Source organism: Berghia stephanieae, chromosome 6, assembly GCF_034508935.2.
Source record: "Berghia stephanieae isolate SIO BIC M18660-M18661 chromosome 6, UCSD_Bste_1.3, whole genome shotgun sequence".
NCBI classification, from domain to species: Eukaryota; Metazoa; Mollusca; class Gastropoda; order Nudibranchia; family Aeolidiidae; genus Berghia; species Berghia stephanieae.
In genome coordinates, this window is record NC_088365.1 from 18,553,140 (window position 1) to 18,571,505 (window position 18,366).

General features: G+C 36.9%; 1 protein-coding gene and 1 long non-coding RNA gene across 2 annotated transcripts in view; one reads left to right on the forward strand and one right to left on the reverse strand.

Moving 5' to 3' along the window:
- The window catches only part of LOC144974604 (uncharacterized), a 152,901-nt gene that overhangs the window by 131,972 nt on the left and 2,563 nt on the right, over positions 1–18,366 (reverse strand). The gene's annotated exons all lie outside the window — the stretch shown is intronic.
- Positions 1–18,366, forward strand: part of LOC144974602 (uncharacterized) — a 118,732-nt gene that overhangs the window by 69,222 nt on the left and 31,144 nt on the right. Inside the window, exon 14 of the mRNA XM_078917624.1 lies at positions 10,400–10,495. Within this exon, the coding sequence (XP_078773750.1) occupies positions 10,400–10,495 (96 nt within the window). The remainder of the gene's footprint in view (positions 1–10,399; positions 10,496–18,366) is intronic.

Below are 18,366 nucleotides of genomic sequence, written 5' to 3' on the forward strand. Positions count from 1 at the left end.
CAGTAAGTTCATTTGGGAGAGCACCAGCACTAGCTTCACTAATAAAAGAAAACCACGAATCTCTTTTTGTATTATATACGCGTAGTGCAAACCATTCCTATTATAGCCACATTGGTTTGTTTTTGATTCTCGTATTACCTACCGTATCAACATCAGAGAACAGTGGAATCTATCAGCTGTTGTAAGACCAGCAAAAATGTTGTAGGGATTAAAGAAATAAATAACAATGTTATACTGAATGTAAGCTTCAATTTGATATACGAAAACAGTTAAAATGGACTTTTCGGGTTGAATATTGGTTGAATAATGAATAATGGTTATTCATCTTAACAATGCCACTACCAAATTATCTCATTTGTCTGTAGTGTTTCATTCATCCTGTTTTGTTGATAAAGGGGAAACCCGAAACGTCCATTTTAACTGTTTATTTATATCAAATTGAAGCTTACATTCAATTTCACATTGTTATTTATTTCTTCGAGCTTCGAGCAGGAACATTAACATTTGGGATTAAAGAGAGCAGATATGACAAAGAATCACGATAAGGAAATTGAGGTAGCAAAAAAAATGAGACTGTTTAGATGGTCACTTGGCTGGACAAGAAAAGATAAAGTGAGAAATAAACAGATTTGAAGGTTGACTGAAGTGAAGAATGTATCAATAAAAATGAGAGAAGATAGATTAAGATGGTTTGGACACGTTAAGAAACGGGAGAGGGGATGTGTGGGAAAGAAAGTGTTACGAATACGATTAGCGGGAAAGATATAAAAAAATAAGGGACGCCCAAAGACTAGAGAGGGTTGGATAGGGTTGTAGAAAATTATCTATAGTCAATAACGAGTTGTGTTGTATTCCATAGAAATGATTTTATTGTTTGACCAAATAAAGGTAACAAAATAAGACAAATAAAATTCCAATCGCCAATCCATCCACCAATCTTGTCAACAGATCAAAACATATCATCATCATCTTCATCTGCCGGCTTCACTCTAGTTCCGGGGCAAAATACCAAGTTCAAGATTATTTTTAACAAGGGTGAAGAATGATATGAAAGAACTTAGCCTGGGGGAAGATGATGCATTTCACTGAGCTGCATGGAGATGTGGCATTCATGACGATGCAGATGTGGAAATAGCAGGAAGATGGGAAAGAAGATGAAGAAGAAGAAGAAGAAGAAGAAAGAAGAAGAAGAAGAAGAAGAAGAAGAAGAAGAAGAAGAAGAAGAAGAAGAAAAAGGAGGAAGAAGAGGAAGAAGGAGAGAGGAGGAGGAGAGAGGAGGAGGAGGAGAAGAGAGAAGAGAGAGAAGAAGAAGAAGAAGAAGAAGAAGAAGAAGAAGAAGAAGAAGAAGAAGAAGAAGAAGAAGAAGAAGAAGAAGAAGAAGAAGAAGAAGAAGAAGAAGAAGAAGAAGAAAGAAGAAGAAGAAGAAGAAGAAAAGAAGAAGAAGAAGAAGAAGAAGAAGAAGAAGAAGAAGAAGAAGAAGAAGAAGAAGAAGAAGAAGAAGAAGAAGAAGAAGAAGAAGAAGAAGAAGAAGAAGAAGAAGTTTGAAAGAAATAAAACATCTGACACGTCTTGCATAGCTATGTGGCCCATGGAGCCAGAGCTAATCCCAGTTTCTATTGCGGGAAACGGCAATTACTTGCTACCTAGAAGTAGGACGCCAGTCTATCGTAAAGTACTATCCGCCAGATTTAACAAACTCAGCTCCCCATTCACAACTGGGTGGACAAAGCGGGGGGCGGGAGGATCAGAAAAAATCCCGACCGTACCTGGGATTAATACCGGCCCCTTTACTTGTGAAGCTAGTGCTCTGCCAAATGAACTTACTGCCCTACTCTGGAAAAAAAAACCAAATTTAAAAATTTGGCCAGTAAACTCGTCCTTCAAATATCGATCGATTTAAATGACCCTCATCTTGGCAAAAACTCTCAAACCTGGGACTTCGCTCGGCGCATAGTTGAGTCCTTGAAAACTTACATTTCCCTCACCGTACTCAGGTGTAAAATGAGTACCTGATCGTTAACAGCATTGTCTCTGTCGGTCGGAAAAAATGGTAATATCGTCTAACAGGTGTCATGTTTTGTTCTACATGTTACGTGTTGCTGTTGGTCAGAGACCCATTTGTAAAACGCTTTGAGTACGTTTAGTGGATATTGCGCTATATAAAAAAGCTCACGTTTTGACAAACTCAATGCGCTGCGCATTGAGTTTGTCAAAACGTGAGCTTTTTTATAAATTTTTAAAAACAAAAAAAACATGAAATAATAGTGCTCAACTTTTTGATAAAGGAGCTATTTATAAAATATTTCAAGTATAATTATGATCAACTTCTACAATATTGTATCAAGCATTCGCTCTCTTTCACTTCCTGATGAAATATATATATATATATATATATATATATATATATATATATATATATATATATATATATATATGTGTGTGTGTGTGTGTGTGTGTGTGTGTGTGTGGTTTTTTTTAATTTATATTTATGTATGCTCTCTCATTTTTTTATATTTTATACTATTTTTTTTAAAAATACAGATCCCATTCTATGTTCAGCGCTTTAATAAGCAGTTTGTCCTCAAATCCTCGCGTGTACCAGTATTTTATTTTGGGGGCTCTCTTTACCTGTTTTTCCTCCAGAACGCAGAAGGAAAAAATTAACCTTTGAATTCACCTAGTTTCTGGTCTGTTTAAAAATACTTTTGACTCTTTGTGTAAATAGGTTACATCGCGGGTAAATATCCTATTACAAGTGGCAGCTCGAGCCAGGAATTTATCACCCCATTTTCTGTCGTTCTCTGAACCAAAAAAAAAAACATATGAAAAATTTTTGCCAGAAAAAACTCGTCATTCAATAAGTATCAATCGATTAATTTTTGAGCCTCATCCTTGTAAAAACTCTCAAACCTGGGACTTCATAGGAAAAATTCTAGGTTTGAGACGGGGTTTTTTTCGTTGGTAAGATGGTGATCAATTTAATTGATCGATATATTTTGAAGGACGATTTTTATGGCCAAAATTTTCAAGACTTGATTTTTCAGAGTACGTCAATATTAGTGACGTCTTAGTAATTAACTCTCTCCTTATCAGCCATTTTCAGGACTTTCCACAAAGCTTCACATCCAACTAGCACAAAAACGTATTTGAATCAATCAAACATAATAGCATTAATGTTCTTGCGATACATAATTTCTTTAGCAAAACATGCTTTACAACACATTGTTCATTTTCTTTAAAAGTGTATGATGTACAAAAGAAATTTGAATTTTAAAAAATGTTGGTTATATCGTAACGAATGTGACGGTTTTCCTATAGTTAGTAAGGAAAGGGTAAAAACGCTTTACACCTTCCCCGCTGTGTCATGAAAAAAGGTCTTTTGTTCAATTTGGGTAGAAATTTATTTTTTTTAAACTTCAAATATCGATGTATTAAATTGACTCTCAGATTGGTTTGTGCGCCTATGTGGTCTTGTGATATGACACTCGCCTTCGGACCGGAAAGTCCAGGGTTCGAGCCCCGCTCTGAACGGGGCATAGTTTAGTCGAGTCCCTGGAAAAAAAAAAGGCTCTTTACTCACGTTTTTTCATCCTACTCAGGTGTAAAATGAGTACCCGCCGTTAACAACGTTGTCTTTGTCCGAAAAAAATAAGTGTAACTTCGCTTAACAGGCGTTTGATTAAGTGTTGCTGTTATATAGGAGCGCCTTAAAAGCGCTTTGGGCACGTTTAGTGGATATTGCCTTATAAAGATGGTCAAGATTTTGCTTTTCAGTTCTTAAACCTGAGAAGTCCAAGAATACCCAGATTCAAAAGTCTTTGACAAATTATGAAAAGCCAAGTGCTTAAAGTACTAAAATCACTGGAATTAGTTTTGATAAGATATGGATTAGAGCGTAGCCATCGTTATGTTATAGCCTGATACTGAAATCCAAAAGGACTGGCAGTTTGACGTCATTATTTGGTTTTTGCACCGCCTAGTGAGCTGTCGTTAGTAGAGCTCATGGAAACAAGTTATTTCATTGGTTGAACTCTTGAATAAAACTCACGATTTGTTTTCTTTTGTGGACAAAGACTGGCATTTTGATGTCATTTATTGGCCTGTATCAGGCCATAACTTTTCAAAGGCCACGATTAGAGTCTGCATTTGGATTTAGAGAGTATAGATAGAATGCGCTTGGCCAAGGAGTTCACAACATTGCCATCCGGAAGTATAACGGACCAACACACAAACTCTGTGTAACCATGAACTTTTATAGTCTGGTTAATACAGTTTAGTGAGAACAACTCACAAACGCGGATGGCAAAAACAATAACAAAGGCCTGAGTGACGTCATCTGCATACTATCTATACAAAATATAAATTAAAACGAAGAAAGGTGTTGCAGATTATGTTCATTGTGAAAATTATTGGTTAGTGATTTAGGAAGTTTATCAAATATTAGCTGAAAAAAACATAAAGATGTGACTTACCTACTGTAAGAAAAAAGAAATTGAGCTTTTATACAGGGCAATATCCACTAAACGGGCTCAAAGCGCTTTACAAGGGGTCCCTGGCCAACAGTAACACTTAACATTTAGGACGGAACATGGCGCCTGCAAGGCGATATTACAATTTTTTCGGACAGAGCCAACGCTGTTAACGGCAGGTACTCATTTTACAAATGAGTACGGTGAGAGAATATGAGTAATAAAGAGCTTTTTTCCAAGGACTCAACTATGCTCCGAGCGAGGTTCGAACCCAGGACCTTCCGATCCGAAAGCGAGTGGAGTGCCATACCACAAGATCACATAGCCGCACCTGTAAGGAATGCGGCCTTCAAATTGTATTCACTCAGACCCGTTAGGTCAATGGAGACGGAATGTATTCTGGTTTCTTTTGCATAGTTTAAACAATGGCAATTTCTAGCTACCCCTTGGATATGATGCTAGACTATAACAAAGTACTTTCTACCAGATCTAACAGACCCAGCAGATCAATCACTGTTGTATGGACATGAGAGAGGGTAGGGGGGGGGGGGATCCTCTACTTCACCCGAACTCGATATCCCTCACTTTGGATGTGAGGTAAGTGTTCTACCGACTGAACTATCGAGGCATTTAAATTTGTTTGGTAATTTAAGTTTAAAATGCACGGCAGCCAATATGAAAAGTTGTTTTGTCAGTGTGTGAAGTTAACTCCTTTCTGATCTTTCCCGAGAGAATTACTCACTGTACTATATCCTACTCTGAGAAAAATACATTTTTAAAGTTTTGGTCAGAAAAATCGTCCTTCAAATATCGATTGATTAAAATAACCTTCATCTTGTCAAATACTCTCAAACCTGGGACGTCTTTAAGTGTCAGGTTTGAGCGTTTTTGACAAAATAAGGGTCATTTTAATCGATCGATATTTGAAGGATGAGTTGTCTGACCAAGTTTTTAAATTATTTTTAGAGTACGGCAGAGTATGGAGTGCTTCACTGGATTGTATATTATATACACAATATGATCTCCCATCATCACAGCTATTATTGATATTGGAAATGTTCCAAATGTTCATTTTAACTTTAACGCGAGATGCAAAGTTAAGCCTCGAGGTTATCGCATAAGCAGGGGAGATTATTTATTGGTTATCGGTGATAATGGTAAAGAGCGCCCATACATAAATAGTCACACATACACCCGCACACGCGGACATTATCATATTATGTAAACACACACAGATGCATTGAATGTGTGTGTATGTGTGAGAGAGAGAGAGAAAGAGAGAGATAGATAGAGAGAGTAGGGAGAGAGAGAGAGACTTATTCATCCACTCACTTGCTGTCAGGAGAATTTTGAGATATATATTTTAATCATTACTTCTTAAATCGACTCTGGAGTGGATGAGTACCTGGCAATAAGCAGTGACTGAACTTGCAGAGACAGGATGAGAAACAAAGAAAGAGGTAGATAGATAGATAGATAGATAGATAGATAGATAGATAGATAGATAGTTGGATGGATGGATACATAGATAGATAGATAGATAGATAGATAGATAGATAGATAGATAGATAGATAGATAGATAGTTGGATGGATTGATATATAGATAGATATATATATATAGATAGATAGATAGATAGATAGATAGATAGATAGATAGATAGAGAGAATAAAGAAACAGAGAGAGAGAAAGAGGAAGAGAGAGTGTGAGAGAGAGAGAGATAGAGTGAGAGAGAGAGAGAGAGAGAGAGAGAGAGAGAGAGAGAGAGAGAGTGGGAGAGAGATAGGAGAAAGAATGGAGAGAGGGAGAGAAGGTGGGAGAAAATGAGCAGAATAATATTTTCGTATTACTGCGTCATAACAAAGAAAGTGTGGGTGTTGTTTTTTAAACTCTCCTTACATTAGCATGACTTTAAGATCACCCAGTGCTAGAGGTATTAGCTATTAATTAGTGGAGAAAAGGTGAAAAGACGGTAAGTTGATTAACCTTTGCCACGTTATTCGGTGCTAAACTCAAGAGGTGGTTTCGCTTTTGAGTCAAAGAAACAAGGGAAAGTTCAATTTTTTTAGAATTAAATTAAATGAAAATAACTTTCACTGCACGCGTGATTTTTTTTTTTCTGGTCTTACGAAAGAACTATTGTAAATATTGCCGTACCACATTGCCGTTTTGTTTTTGTTTTTTGTTTTTTGTTGTTTTTTTTTTTTTGTTTTTTTGTTTTTTTATTTTGTGTTTTTTTGTTTTGTTTTTTGTTTTTTGTTTTTGTCTTTGGTTTTTTTTTTTTTGTTACGTTTTGTTTTTTTGTTTGTTTTTTTTTTTTTTTGTTTTTGTTTTTGTTTTTGTTTTTGTTTTTGTATTTGTTTTTTTTTTTTTATTTTGTTTTTTTTTTTTTGTTTTTTTTTGGTCTACAAAACTCTATCACCATTTCTTCTTTTCATTTTGACCTTACTAATTAATAGCTAATATCTTTATCATAAATCGGTAGGTTGTTAAGCAGGTTCTCCACCGAAGCCGATTGGCTGCCACCCAATGTCTTATCTTGCTGGTGGAAAAGCCTGCCAACTTCTCCCCCAGTTTCGAGGAGTCGATGTCCCCGCCCCCCTCGAGGGATTGAATTAGGCCAAACAGACTTCCACCTCGTATATGCAACTCTGTTCGAAGTCAGGGAAGCTACGTACAAGGGTTGCATGGACTTATTTTGGCTCGAAACAGGGACACCGTCCACTATGCGCTTGAGAGGGGTATCCCCATTCCCTCTCTCTTTGATCTTATGTTAGGCGAATAGTACTTTGGGGTTAGCAAAACAAAATAAAATGTTACTGTTCATTGAGCGCTGAAGACAGAGGATAGACTCCGGTTTCGAGGGTCATAAAAGACAAAGTTTAGATATCGGAATTAATCTCCCTTCAACGATAATATTGAGTATCGGAAAGTTTTAGGATTAGATGCTATCTAGGCTAATATATAGTAATAATAATGATGATGATGATGTTGGTGATGATGATGATGAAAATGATGATGATGATGATGATGATGATGATGATGATGATGATGATGATGATGATGATGATGATGATGTCGACGACGACGACGAGTGCCATACCACCAAACCGCAAAGCCACTCACAATCTCATATCTTTCCAATTTTAGTCATAGAGTCGTAATAATACAGATGGGGCTGGGAATTTCAATAAAGGGCAAGGCGCATCACCGTTACGGCTACATTGATGATATGGCTATGTGGTCTTGTGGTATTACACTCGCTTTCGGATCGAAAGGTCCTGGGTTCGAGCCTCGCTCGGCGCATAGTTGAGTCCTTGGAGAAGGCTCTTTACTCACATTCTCTCACCGTACTCAGTGTAAAATGAGAATCTGGCCGTTAACAGCGTTGTCTCTGTCCGAAAATAAATTGTAATATCGCCTAACAGGCGTCATGTACCGTCCTCCATGCTAAATGTTGCTGTTGGCCAGGGAACCCTTGAAAACGCTTTGAGCACATTTAGTGGATATTGCCCTATATAAAAGCTAAATTTTTTTAAGCTCAAGGGGTTTAGTCTGGATATAACTGATGGGAGAAATTATGATTTGAAATAATAATAATAAAACAACGACAGATTCAAACGAGTGCTCAAAACTGCAAATTTCTTCAATGTAAACTAAACGTATTACCATGAAACTACAAGGCCGGCAACAGAGGAGTATTACATAGATAGGCAAAAAACTCATTAACAACACAAATCATGTCATATTACAGCGACATAAAACACAGGTCTAGACCTCAACTGATTATCACTGATAAAATAGAGAACAAAGAGGGAACTGAGACCTGGAAAGGGCACTGCCAAACACTGGCGAAACACTTTTTTAAAGAGTTTTTTTGCGAGTAAATTAACGACAAATATCGCTGAAGTAAGATAACTCTGAATCGTAAAAATATTTTAGAATCCTAGACTTATCTAGTTTCTCGGGTTTGAGATTTTTCTGCACGTTTTGGGTCATTTATATTCATCATAATTCATGGATATTTGAATTGATTTTTGTCTCTGGCCAAAATGAAATACTCGTTTGTGTCAGCGTACGACATTTCAGCAGAAAATATCTACTAATTTATTTCATATAGATAGGTACTAAAAATTGGTGTTAAACGAACTGCTCGGGTTTTCTTCTTTTTTCCTTTTTTTTTCTTTTGTTTTATTTTTTTGTTTGTTTGTTTGTTTGTTTGTTTTTGTTTTGTTTTTTTTTTTTGTTTTTTGTTTTAGTTTGTTTTGTGTACATAATAGAAGGCAGGTCTGATATCCGACCCCCACGTATTGGTCTAGTTTAACATTGTTGTAATGGACAGTATTTTGCGTCATTTTTTCAATATGTCTATTACAACAATGAGCCCATATGAAATTGGATTATCAGACCTGCGAATAAGTGCATGCACGTCGGGAGGGGGGGGGGGTTGTTTTTATTTTTTTTATTTATTTATTTTTTATTTTGGGTTGTTTTTTCTTCTTTTTTTATTGTTTTCTGTTGTTTCTTTTTTTTTTTTTTTTTTGAATTGTTTTTTTTTTTTTGCGGGGAATTTTGATATTAAACTTTTTTTTTGTTGTTGTTGCTTTTGTTTTTGTTTTGTTTATTTGTTATTTGTAACTGATAATATCATTTATTTTCTGGCCAAAATGAAAAGAGAATGTGTTTTGACGGCATAGGCACGCCATTACAACAGTATATGTCAACTTACAATTTTGTGGATTTATATTTATTGAGGTTACACGAAACTGTTCCAATTTTTTATTATTTTTGGAACAGGTAGACTTTTTAAACTGAATATATCAGTTTAAATTAGGTGAAAGAGATACACAACACATAACTGTAAAGATATACATAAACGTATTAACCCCATATTGGCCTGACTGACTAAAATTCGTTCAAATCCCAATTCTTTCCATCCGTTATCTACAAACATGTTCGTTTTCAACAATGTAGCAGTAGTAACTGCGATGCGCCTTGCGCTTTTTTATTTTATTTTATTTTTTTTTTTTGGAAGTTCGAGTGTGGATTCTTGACTAGTTATTTCTTTTTAACTCAAGCAATGTTGAACGTGGCCAAATACCGGATGGGTGACAAAAGTATCATAACTTGGGTACCAGCATTGTGTCATCGGACAGGACACATTGCATGTATATTATCTTACTCAACCCAGGTTTAAATAAGTAGCTGACTTCAAACAACAAAGCAAATAAATATGTTTTTCTTGGTCTACCTTTATTCTTTTTACCTTCTATCTTTCCTGTGAGAGCAAGATGTTCAATACATTTATGTCGATTTAGGTGCTCTAAAAATTGCATTTGTCTTTTTCTTATTGTACGAATTAATAACCTTTTAGTTTCAGCTTGCTTTAATACTTCTTCATTAGTTTTCTTCTCTGTCCATGAGATTCTTAACATCCAAGTGAAATAACTGGGGTTTAATAATCTGGCCCATCAATGAAAACAATGGAATGCTAGGGGAGCGGGATTCGAAGCATGGGCCCTATAAGTCACGGTGCAATGTCTTAACCACTCGAAGTGGTATGACACTCGCTTTCGGATCGGAAGGTCCTAGGTTCGAGCCTCGCTCGGCGCATAGTTGAGTCCTTGGAGAAGGCTCTTTACTCACATTATCTCACCGTACTAAGGTGTAAAATGAGTACCTGGCCGTTAACAGCGTTGTCTCTGTCCCAAAAATTTGTAATATCGCCTGACAGGCGTCATGTCTCGTCCTACATGTTATGTGTTGCTGTTGGCCAGGGACCCCTTGTAAAGCGCTTTGAGCACGTTTAGTGGATATTGCGCTATATAAAAGCTCAAGTTTGTTTGATTTTTCAACCCTCCCACGCCCCATAAATGGTCATTGCTAACCTTATATATAACGTCTTACTTGTTGTATTTAATCCCAATACAGCCAGGTCCCCTGACTATCTGGATCCTGAAATTGCCAACAGGTTGGTGTCTTCAGGACCTTCCTACAGCTTCAGGAAGTCGGATGGCAAGAAGAAAGGTAAGACGTAGATAGTAGACATGTAACGCTACACCTGTTTGGTTTGTAGTCTTTGTATATGAGCGCTTTGGGGGATTATTTCATAAACATAGATACTCATTGCCGCTATCGTCGTTTTCTAGGACAACCGAAGTATTATCCACAACCAACACCTACACCACAACTATCGACATCAACTTCACCATCATCATCATCGTCATCATCATCATCATCATCATCATCATCATCATCATCATCATCATCATCATCATCATCGTCATCGTCATCGTCATCATCATCATCATCATCATCATCATCATCATTATCATCATCATCATCATCATCATCGCTACCGTTATCCACACCAGCCATACTCTTCTTAATCCTACCAGCTTACTCCCTTCATTTATAAAATGTAACCATCTTTTATCATGTGTATCCTTAATATATATAATATTGATTTAGGATATTATATTAATAATTCTCTCCATCTACTTCCTTCATCTTCTCCCCCACTGCCTCCTCCTCCTCCTCCTCCTCTTCTTCTCCTTCCTCCTCCCCTCTTTTGCTCTTCCTCCTACTTCTACTCCTCCTCGTCCTGCCCTCCTTCTCCTCTTCCTCCTCCTTCTTCTTCTTCTCCTTCTTCTTCTCCTCCTCATACTACTGCCATAAAAAAAATCATCGTCTCTTCTCCTCCTCTTCTCCTTCCTCCTCCCCTCTTTTGCTCTTCCTCCTACTTCTACTCCTCCTCGTCCTGCCCTCCTTCCCCCCCCCCCCCCTTCAAATCCCAACAATCAGAGGTAGATTACTATCGTATCCCAACAAAACACCTATATGTCACGTATGACCAGAAATCATTTACTTCAACTACAACCAAACTCAGATGGCCCTCGAATGCCAAAATAAAAATAAGACAACAGTGATTTAAACAATCTCAAACAAGAGACCTCGAAGTCTCGGGTTTGAGTTTTTGTGACAATTAATTATGGACAGCTTATCCATGTTTGAAGTTTTTAAAAGAATTTAAGCTCTGGTCAATATGGAAAAAGTTGTTTTGTTATTATGCTACAAAAAAAAAAAAACATTACGCAAATCATTAATGAGAACTGTGTGCAAGCCGAACAGCAGGCTGCATGTTGCATGAACCTCGTCTATGCGTTTCTGCGTCTCGGCCGATTTCTCACCGTTCTATTCTACCTTCCGCTAATCTATATTTAATTATCTCATGACATGTGAGACACATGCCTGACCTTACCTGCTGTCTAAAGTTCTTTGTCGTTCGTTTTATAATCATTACGTGACCACCGTATAGATAGTATGCGCTTGGCTAAGAAGCTCATAACATTGCCATCCGGAAGTATAACGGACCAACACACAAAACTGTGTGTATCCATGAATTATAGTCAGGTTAATACAGTTCAGTGAGCATTACTCATAAACGCGGATGGCAAAAAACAATAGCAAAGACCTGAGTGACGTCATCTTCGAACTATCTATACGTAAATGGACTTGGGGTTCGAGTCCGCGTATGATTGAATTGGTTGGGGGGTGGGGGATGGGGAGGGGGGGGGGGGGTTCCGGTCCTCTCCACGCCATCTGTGGCTGATCGGGTAATTGGAACGAAGAGTTGCCATTCGCCTCATAATGGTTTTATGTCGAATTGAAACAGATGGTACAAGTTGTTATTAACCAGCTGACTGGCGTACTTCAGAAAGAGGCGTAATACGCTTCTTCAACAGTCGTGACGTCACTTCCCTCGTAATGACGCTTGGTAACTTAGTAACTGGCTCTAAATTATCGGAACAATGGTGGACGCTCTTATGAAATATTTCTCAGACGAGCATAAAAGCGTATCCAGAGGGGGGGGGGGGGAAACATTCTGATCACAAGACATATGAAAAGTTCTAGCCAGCTTGAAGAATAAAAAGTACAGACTTTCTTTGTTTAGAACCACGATGGCCGCCGTTGATGGGCGACGTGACATCAGACTATTGAATCCAATCAAAATTTTGGCCCAAAATCTCGTCCTTCAAATATCAATAAATTTAAATGACTCTCATTTTGGCAACAAACAAAAAAAAAACTCTCAAACCTGGGACCCTGTGAGTGGGAAACATGGATTTCCACGCTTGAATAAAAGATTCCAACTACTCGATCATAGCCGAAATAGGGAATGAGATTAGCGGAAGAGTAGCGTCCCTTGATTGGACATCACCCATAGTCTGTGACGTCACTGGCGGAAAAGTTATTAGAGAGAGAACGTCATGTTGGTTGTGCGCATGCGTCTCTCGTCCTGGATACGCTTTTATGATCGCCGGAGAAATATTTCATACGGGCGTCGGCCATGGTTCCGATAGTTTAGAGCCAGTGTTACTAAGTTACCAAGCGTCATTAGGAAGGAAGTGACGTTACGACTGTTGAAGAGTATTTCCCTTCGTCTAGATAAATTTGTGTGAGTTGATTTAGAGCATCTTCGATGGCAATGAAGATGTTTTTCTATGTCAAAGAAATCTCTACAGTCACCATAAGATTCAATTTGTCATCATTTTAGTAATCAATATTCACGTTTTGTCGGGTTAATTAAAATGAAACACGACATTATTAGTGGTTCATTCATCCCTCATTCAGACAAGACAAAGAACTTGTTGATTGAATGCTCCGGATAAATGAGTTTAAATTGACGGGAAATTTTGCTTGTTTCATTTTTTATCAAATCCCTCATAGACAAGTTTTCGATGATAGGGGACAATTTCTTTTAATCAAATAAAAAAAATCTGTGCCATACTTTTGTCTATTATTTCAAAATAAAAAGACATTTCTTTTCATTCTTGTCTAATTAGACATTGAAAGCTTCCATTAAGACATATTTATTTTTATTCATATAAAGTCGGCACGTTTTTTTACCCTTTAATGAATAGTATAGACTAATTATAGTACATGAAAGGAAAATAAAAGCATTTTCTGTCTCGAATAAAAGCAATTTTGCAAATGTGACACATCGTTTCTAACAATATGATGTCGGGATGTCCTAGATTGATATCGAAAGATGAATATAAATGTAAAATGAACAAAACATTATTATAAAATATAATGATAAGTGTCACAGGGAAGGAGCGATCATTCTCGACAATGGCTCTCGGGCCTTTGGAAATTTCCATTCTTCCTTTAATCTGCTGAGATGATGCGATAATCTTACAGATGATCAAATTTTTACAGAAGCATCACAGTTTTAATGCAATTCATCTTTAATAAATATCTCCCCTATGGATTTGTTGTTTAGTTTTGTTTTTGTTTTGTTTTTTTTTCTTTTGTTTTTTTAGGGTGGGGGGGGGGGGTTGGTGATTTCTTTTTGTTTTTGGTTGGATTTTTTTTATTTTTCATATTATTGCTCTCTGTATTAATAGGGAACAAAAGTGTGATTATGTGATGCTAAAAACCGGATCCAATCTCATTGGAAGTGTAAAACCACTCTTCTGGAGGACTGGATATATATATATATATATATATATATATATATATATATATATATATATTATATTAAATTATTATAGATTAATATCTCTTGTGAACACAGCTAGCCTCTCCGTCCCAACTCCTCAATTCTGCTATAAATAGATCGAAGTTGACGTCACTCAGGTCTTTGTTACTGTTATTCTTTTTTGCCATCCACTTTTATGAGTAATTCTCGTTTTTTGAACTGTATTATCCAGGCTAAAAGTTCATGGTTACACAGAGTTTTGTGTGTTGGTCAGTTATACTTCCGGATGGCATTGTTGTGAACTCCTTAGCCAAGCGCATACTATCTATATTGATTATATGCGTAAAACTAAAATACTCACAACATCGGCCAGGCAAATATAAAGTAAAAACAACAAAACTGTGTGTAGCAATGAACGTTTATAGCCTGATTGATATAATTTATTTTGTACTAATCTATAAAATGACTGTCTAAAAACAATAACAAAGACCTGAGTGACATTAATTTTGTTTCATCTATACTGACAAAACGCCGGTTCTCCCTCACTCTCGCTAAAACTTCATATTTCTTATCATATTAATTCTATATTCACTTTTAAGGATCCAATTCATCTCACCAAAAAAAAACTTTTGATACGATGGGTTGCAAGTGAAGTAAAATGGCGAAAATGGGGAAGGGGGGGGGGTGCTTCGGAATTATCCCAAAGGAGCATATCTGTATTTGGATAAAATAATGTTTCTAATTTATCGGTCGATGTTAAGAAAGTGGCGGAGCGAACGGAGTCTCATAATAATATTATAATATTCCAGGGTTCTCCGAATTGCCGCAAGTAAACCAAATAAAATCAATATCTTTATCAGAATATATAATGTTATTATATTGACACTCATAATATTTTGAGTGCTTGATACTTCACCTCTTGTGGGTTTTTTTTTTCTTCTTGATTTACTTTGTATGTGTATGTGTGTGTGTGTGTGTGTGTGTGTGTCTGTGTTTGTGCGTGTGTGTGTGTGTTTTGTTTTGGTTTTTTGTTTCTTTTGTTGCTTGTTTTATTTGTTCTATCCTATTGTTTCCACTGAGAATGTAGTAATGCGGTATTGCTTATACCTTAGAAAAACGAGAGTTCCGAGTTCGAACCTCTGCTCGTGCATCTGACGGGGTAGGCCTTGGGTGAGGCCTTGGGAGAGGCCTCGCAAGGTCTCGGGTTTAAGAAGGGTTTTTTGTCTTTGCTTTTTGTTTCTTTGTTTGTTTGGTTGTTTTTGTCTGTTTGTTTGTTGTTGTTGTTGTTGTTGTTTTTTTTTTTTTTTATTTTTTTTTTTTTTTTTTTTTTTTTTGTAGTTTGCCAAGATGAGGATCATTTAAATCGATCAATGTTTGAAAGACGAGTTTTCAGGCCAAATGTTTAATAACGTGTCTTTTCATAGTACGGCAGTTAACTGGTTAACAATAATTAAATTCTCCCAAAGCCTTTAGGCCGATACAAGCTTTATTTTGATCGAAATAAATTTTAATAGCGCTTCACGTGCTTCATGTCTAGACCTAAATGTCAAGTGTTGGTGTTGACTTGAGATCTCTTCTAAAGAAGAACTCTTAGAGAATTCAGTGGATATTGTTCTATATGAGAGCGTTAAGTTCATTCAATCTTCAAGCAGGTTAATGAGTCTCGGCATCATTAAAGGCTTCCAGGATGTAGTCGAGAGGAAGCCACAATAGTTAGGGAAAGTAGCGATTGAATTTCAGGACGTGAACCAACTTTGATGATGAGAAGAAGCTTCTGGGCTCAATATGCAATGACCTCATTGAAAGATTTGCCACGAACAATAGGTGGTTAGGAAGACAAACGTGAGTTTCACTCTTATTTGGTTTGAAATGTTGGTTTCACTGCTGTCCCTGAGTAACACGTAAATCGCTGAAGACGTCGATTTGAAGTGACGACTGGTTTTCCAAAACTCGTTAATTTGATTTTTACTACTTTTTGTGATTTTCCATCCATGAGATAGATAAATTAAAAACTTAAACTTTATTTTAAGCATCAATTGGCACAAGAATTTCCTTTGATTTGTGTGAATTTGAAGTTTAAATATGATTAAATAATAATAGACTGAATGAGAAAGTATAAGGGGAAATAATCCTCAATATCTCAAAATGGATAAAAAACGGAGTCAGGGAGTTTTGGTAAACCACTCTTCAATCGTAGCCATCGTTAAGTTATAGATAGTTCAAAGATGACGTCAATCGGGTCTTTGTTATTGTTTTTTGCCATCCGCGTTTATGAGTAATGCTCACTGAACGGTATTAACCCGACTATAAACGTTCATGGATACACACAGTTTTGTGTGTTGGTCCATTATACTTCCGGATGGCAATGTTATGAGCTTCTTAGCCAAGCGCATTCTATCTTTAGCCTGACACTGAAATCCAAAAAGAATGGCAGTTTGACGTCATTATTTGGTTTTTGCACCGCCTAGTGAGTTGTCGTTAGTATTGCTCATGGAAACAAGTGGTTCCATTGGTTGAACTATTGAATACAACTCACGATTTGTTTTCTTTTGTGGCAAAAGACTGGCATTTTGACGTCATTTTTTGGTCAGTGTCAGGCCATAACTTTACGATGGCCACGCTTCAATTAACCGGTAGATAACCACGCCTCTCGGACAATCGTCATAATGTAAACAATGGCAGTGATTGGTAGACACAGCAAACTACACAGGTTTTACTATAGATGGTATGTGTTAAGTAAAATACCCACTGTTCTACCTCTTGATCAGTAGAATCAACACAGAAAACTGTGTGTAAACTTAAACGTTTATAATATGATCGAGAAAATCGTGTGATAACTAGTCACCCATTAGTCAATATAAAAACAATAACAACGATCAGATGGAGGTCGAATTAGTTCACGTTATTGTTTATAAACAACCAACTATGTTTGTCCGAGGACGCGTGAAGGTGTGTCATAAATTCCATATTTTGATTGGTCAAAAATCTACTGGTTAATTGAGTAAACTTTATGGGAGGATTTTACAAGATCGTTCGAGATGCAAATGTCACTGCATGGACTTGGAGCCTCCAAAACAATGATAAAAAATGAATTGAAAATAGATTGTAAAAGGTCACACTTTAAGATCCCGATTATTCAACACAAAGCACATTTCATTTTTATATAGTTTATGCCAGCGAGCTGTCACTTCAATATCGATAATATCGATCAATTTTGAAGCCCCCCCCCCCCCCAACTTGTCAATGGTCTCAATTTGGAGACTCCAAACAGATGTCTTCAAAGAAATTTCAAAATTTAGATCGTTTGACAAGTTGGAAGCTTCTCATCGGTTGATGTTGGAAGTAAAAGTTTGTTTTCTTGTCAACAGGACGAAAAAAGTGTGATTTTTTTCAGTATAGGTACTGCCGTAAGCAATATATTGGAGTGGCCGCGTTCTCAGTAATCTCAGAATCAAGACTATCCGACTAATTGGATTCAATAGTCTGATGTCACGTCACCCAGCAACGGCGGCAATCGTGGTTCTAAACAAAGACAATCGGTACTTTTTATTCTTCATGCTGACGAGAACTTTTCATATGTCTTATGATCAGAATGTGTAAAAGTCAAAACAAGATCAGATTTATAATGGGTTTTTTTTTTCTCTGGATACGCTTTCATGATCCTCGGAGAAATAACTCATAAGGGCGTCCGCCATTGTTCCGATAGTTTAGAGTCAGTTATTAAGTTACCATGCGTCATTACGAGGGAAGTGGCGTTACGACTGTTGAAGCGTATTGGGGGACCCGTCGATTGATCTTGGTAATAAAAGTTTTCTTACGAAAAGGAAAAAATAGAGTTTTATCAGTCGTGACACTGCAGCAAGGATTATATTGGGGTACCCGTTCAAGGTTTTTAAAAATATTATTATTTTAGTATATGTTGGAAATATATACCTCTTGCTGCTTTGTAATCTAGTGGCATGAAAGTCGCCTAGCGACATGTTGGTCCCAGGTTCGAGATCCGCAAGGGACGGCGCAAAGTTGAGCCCTTGGAAACTTTTCTTTACTCACATTCTCTCACTGCACTTGGTTGTAAAATGAGTACCTCATTGTTATAAAGTTGTCTTTGTAGAAACCAATTATAATTAATAGCTCCTTACAGGTTTGGTGTCTGGTCCTGCATGTTGAAGTACATAGTTATTTATTCTAGATATATTTTCCAATGCATACGCATGCTTCATTGCAGATTTGTATTGACGTTTAACGAATCAAATTGGGCAGAAAGGTGCTCTTCATTCTTTCATTTGAATAAAGGGAAATGATACAGCTCTCATCCCATCTCTCTCGCTCTCCCTCTCTCTCTCTCTCTCTCTCTCTCTCTCTCTCTCTCTCTCTCTCTCTCTCTCTCTCTCTCTCTCTCTCTCTCTCTCTGTGC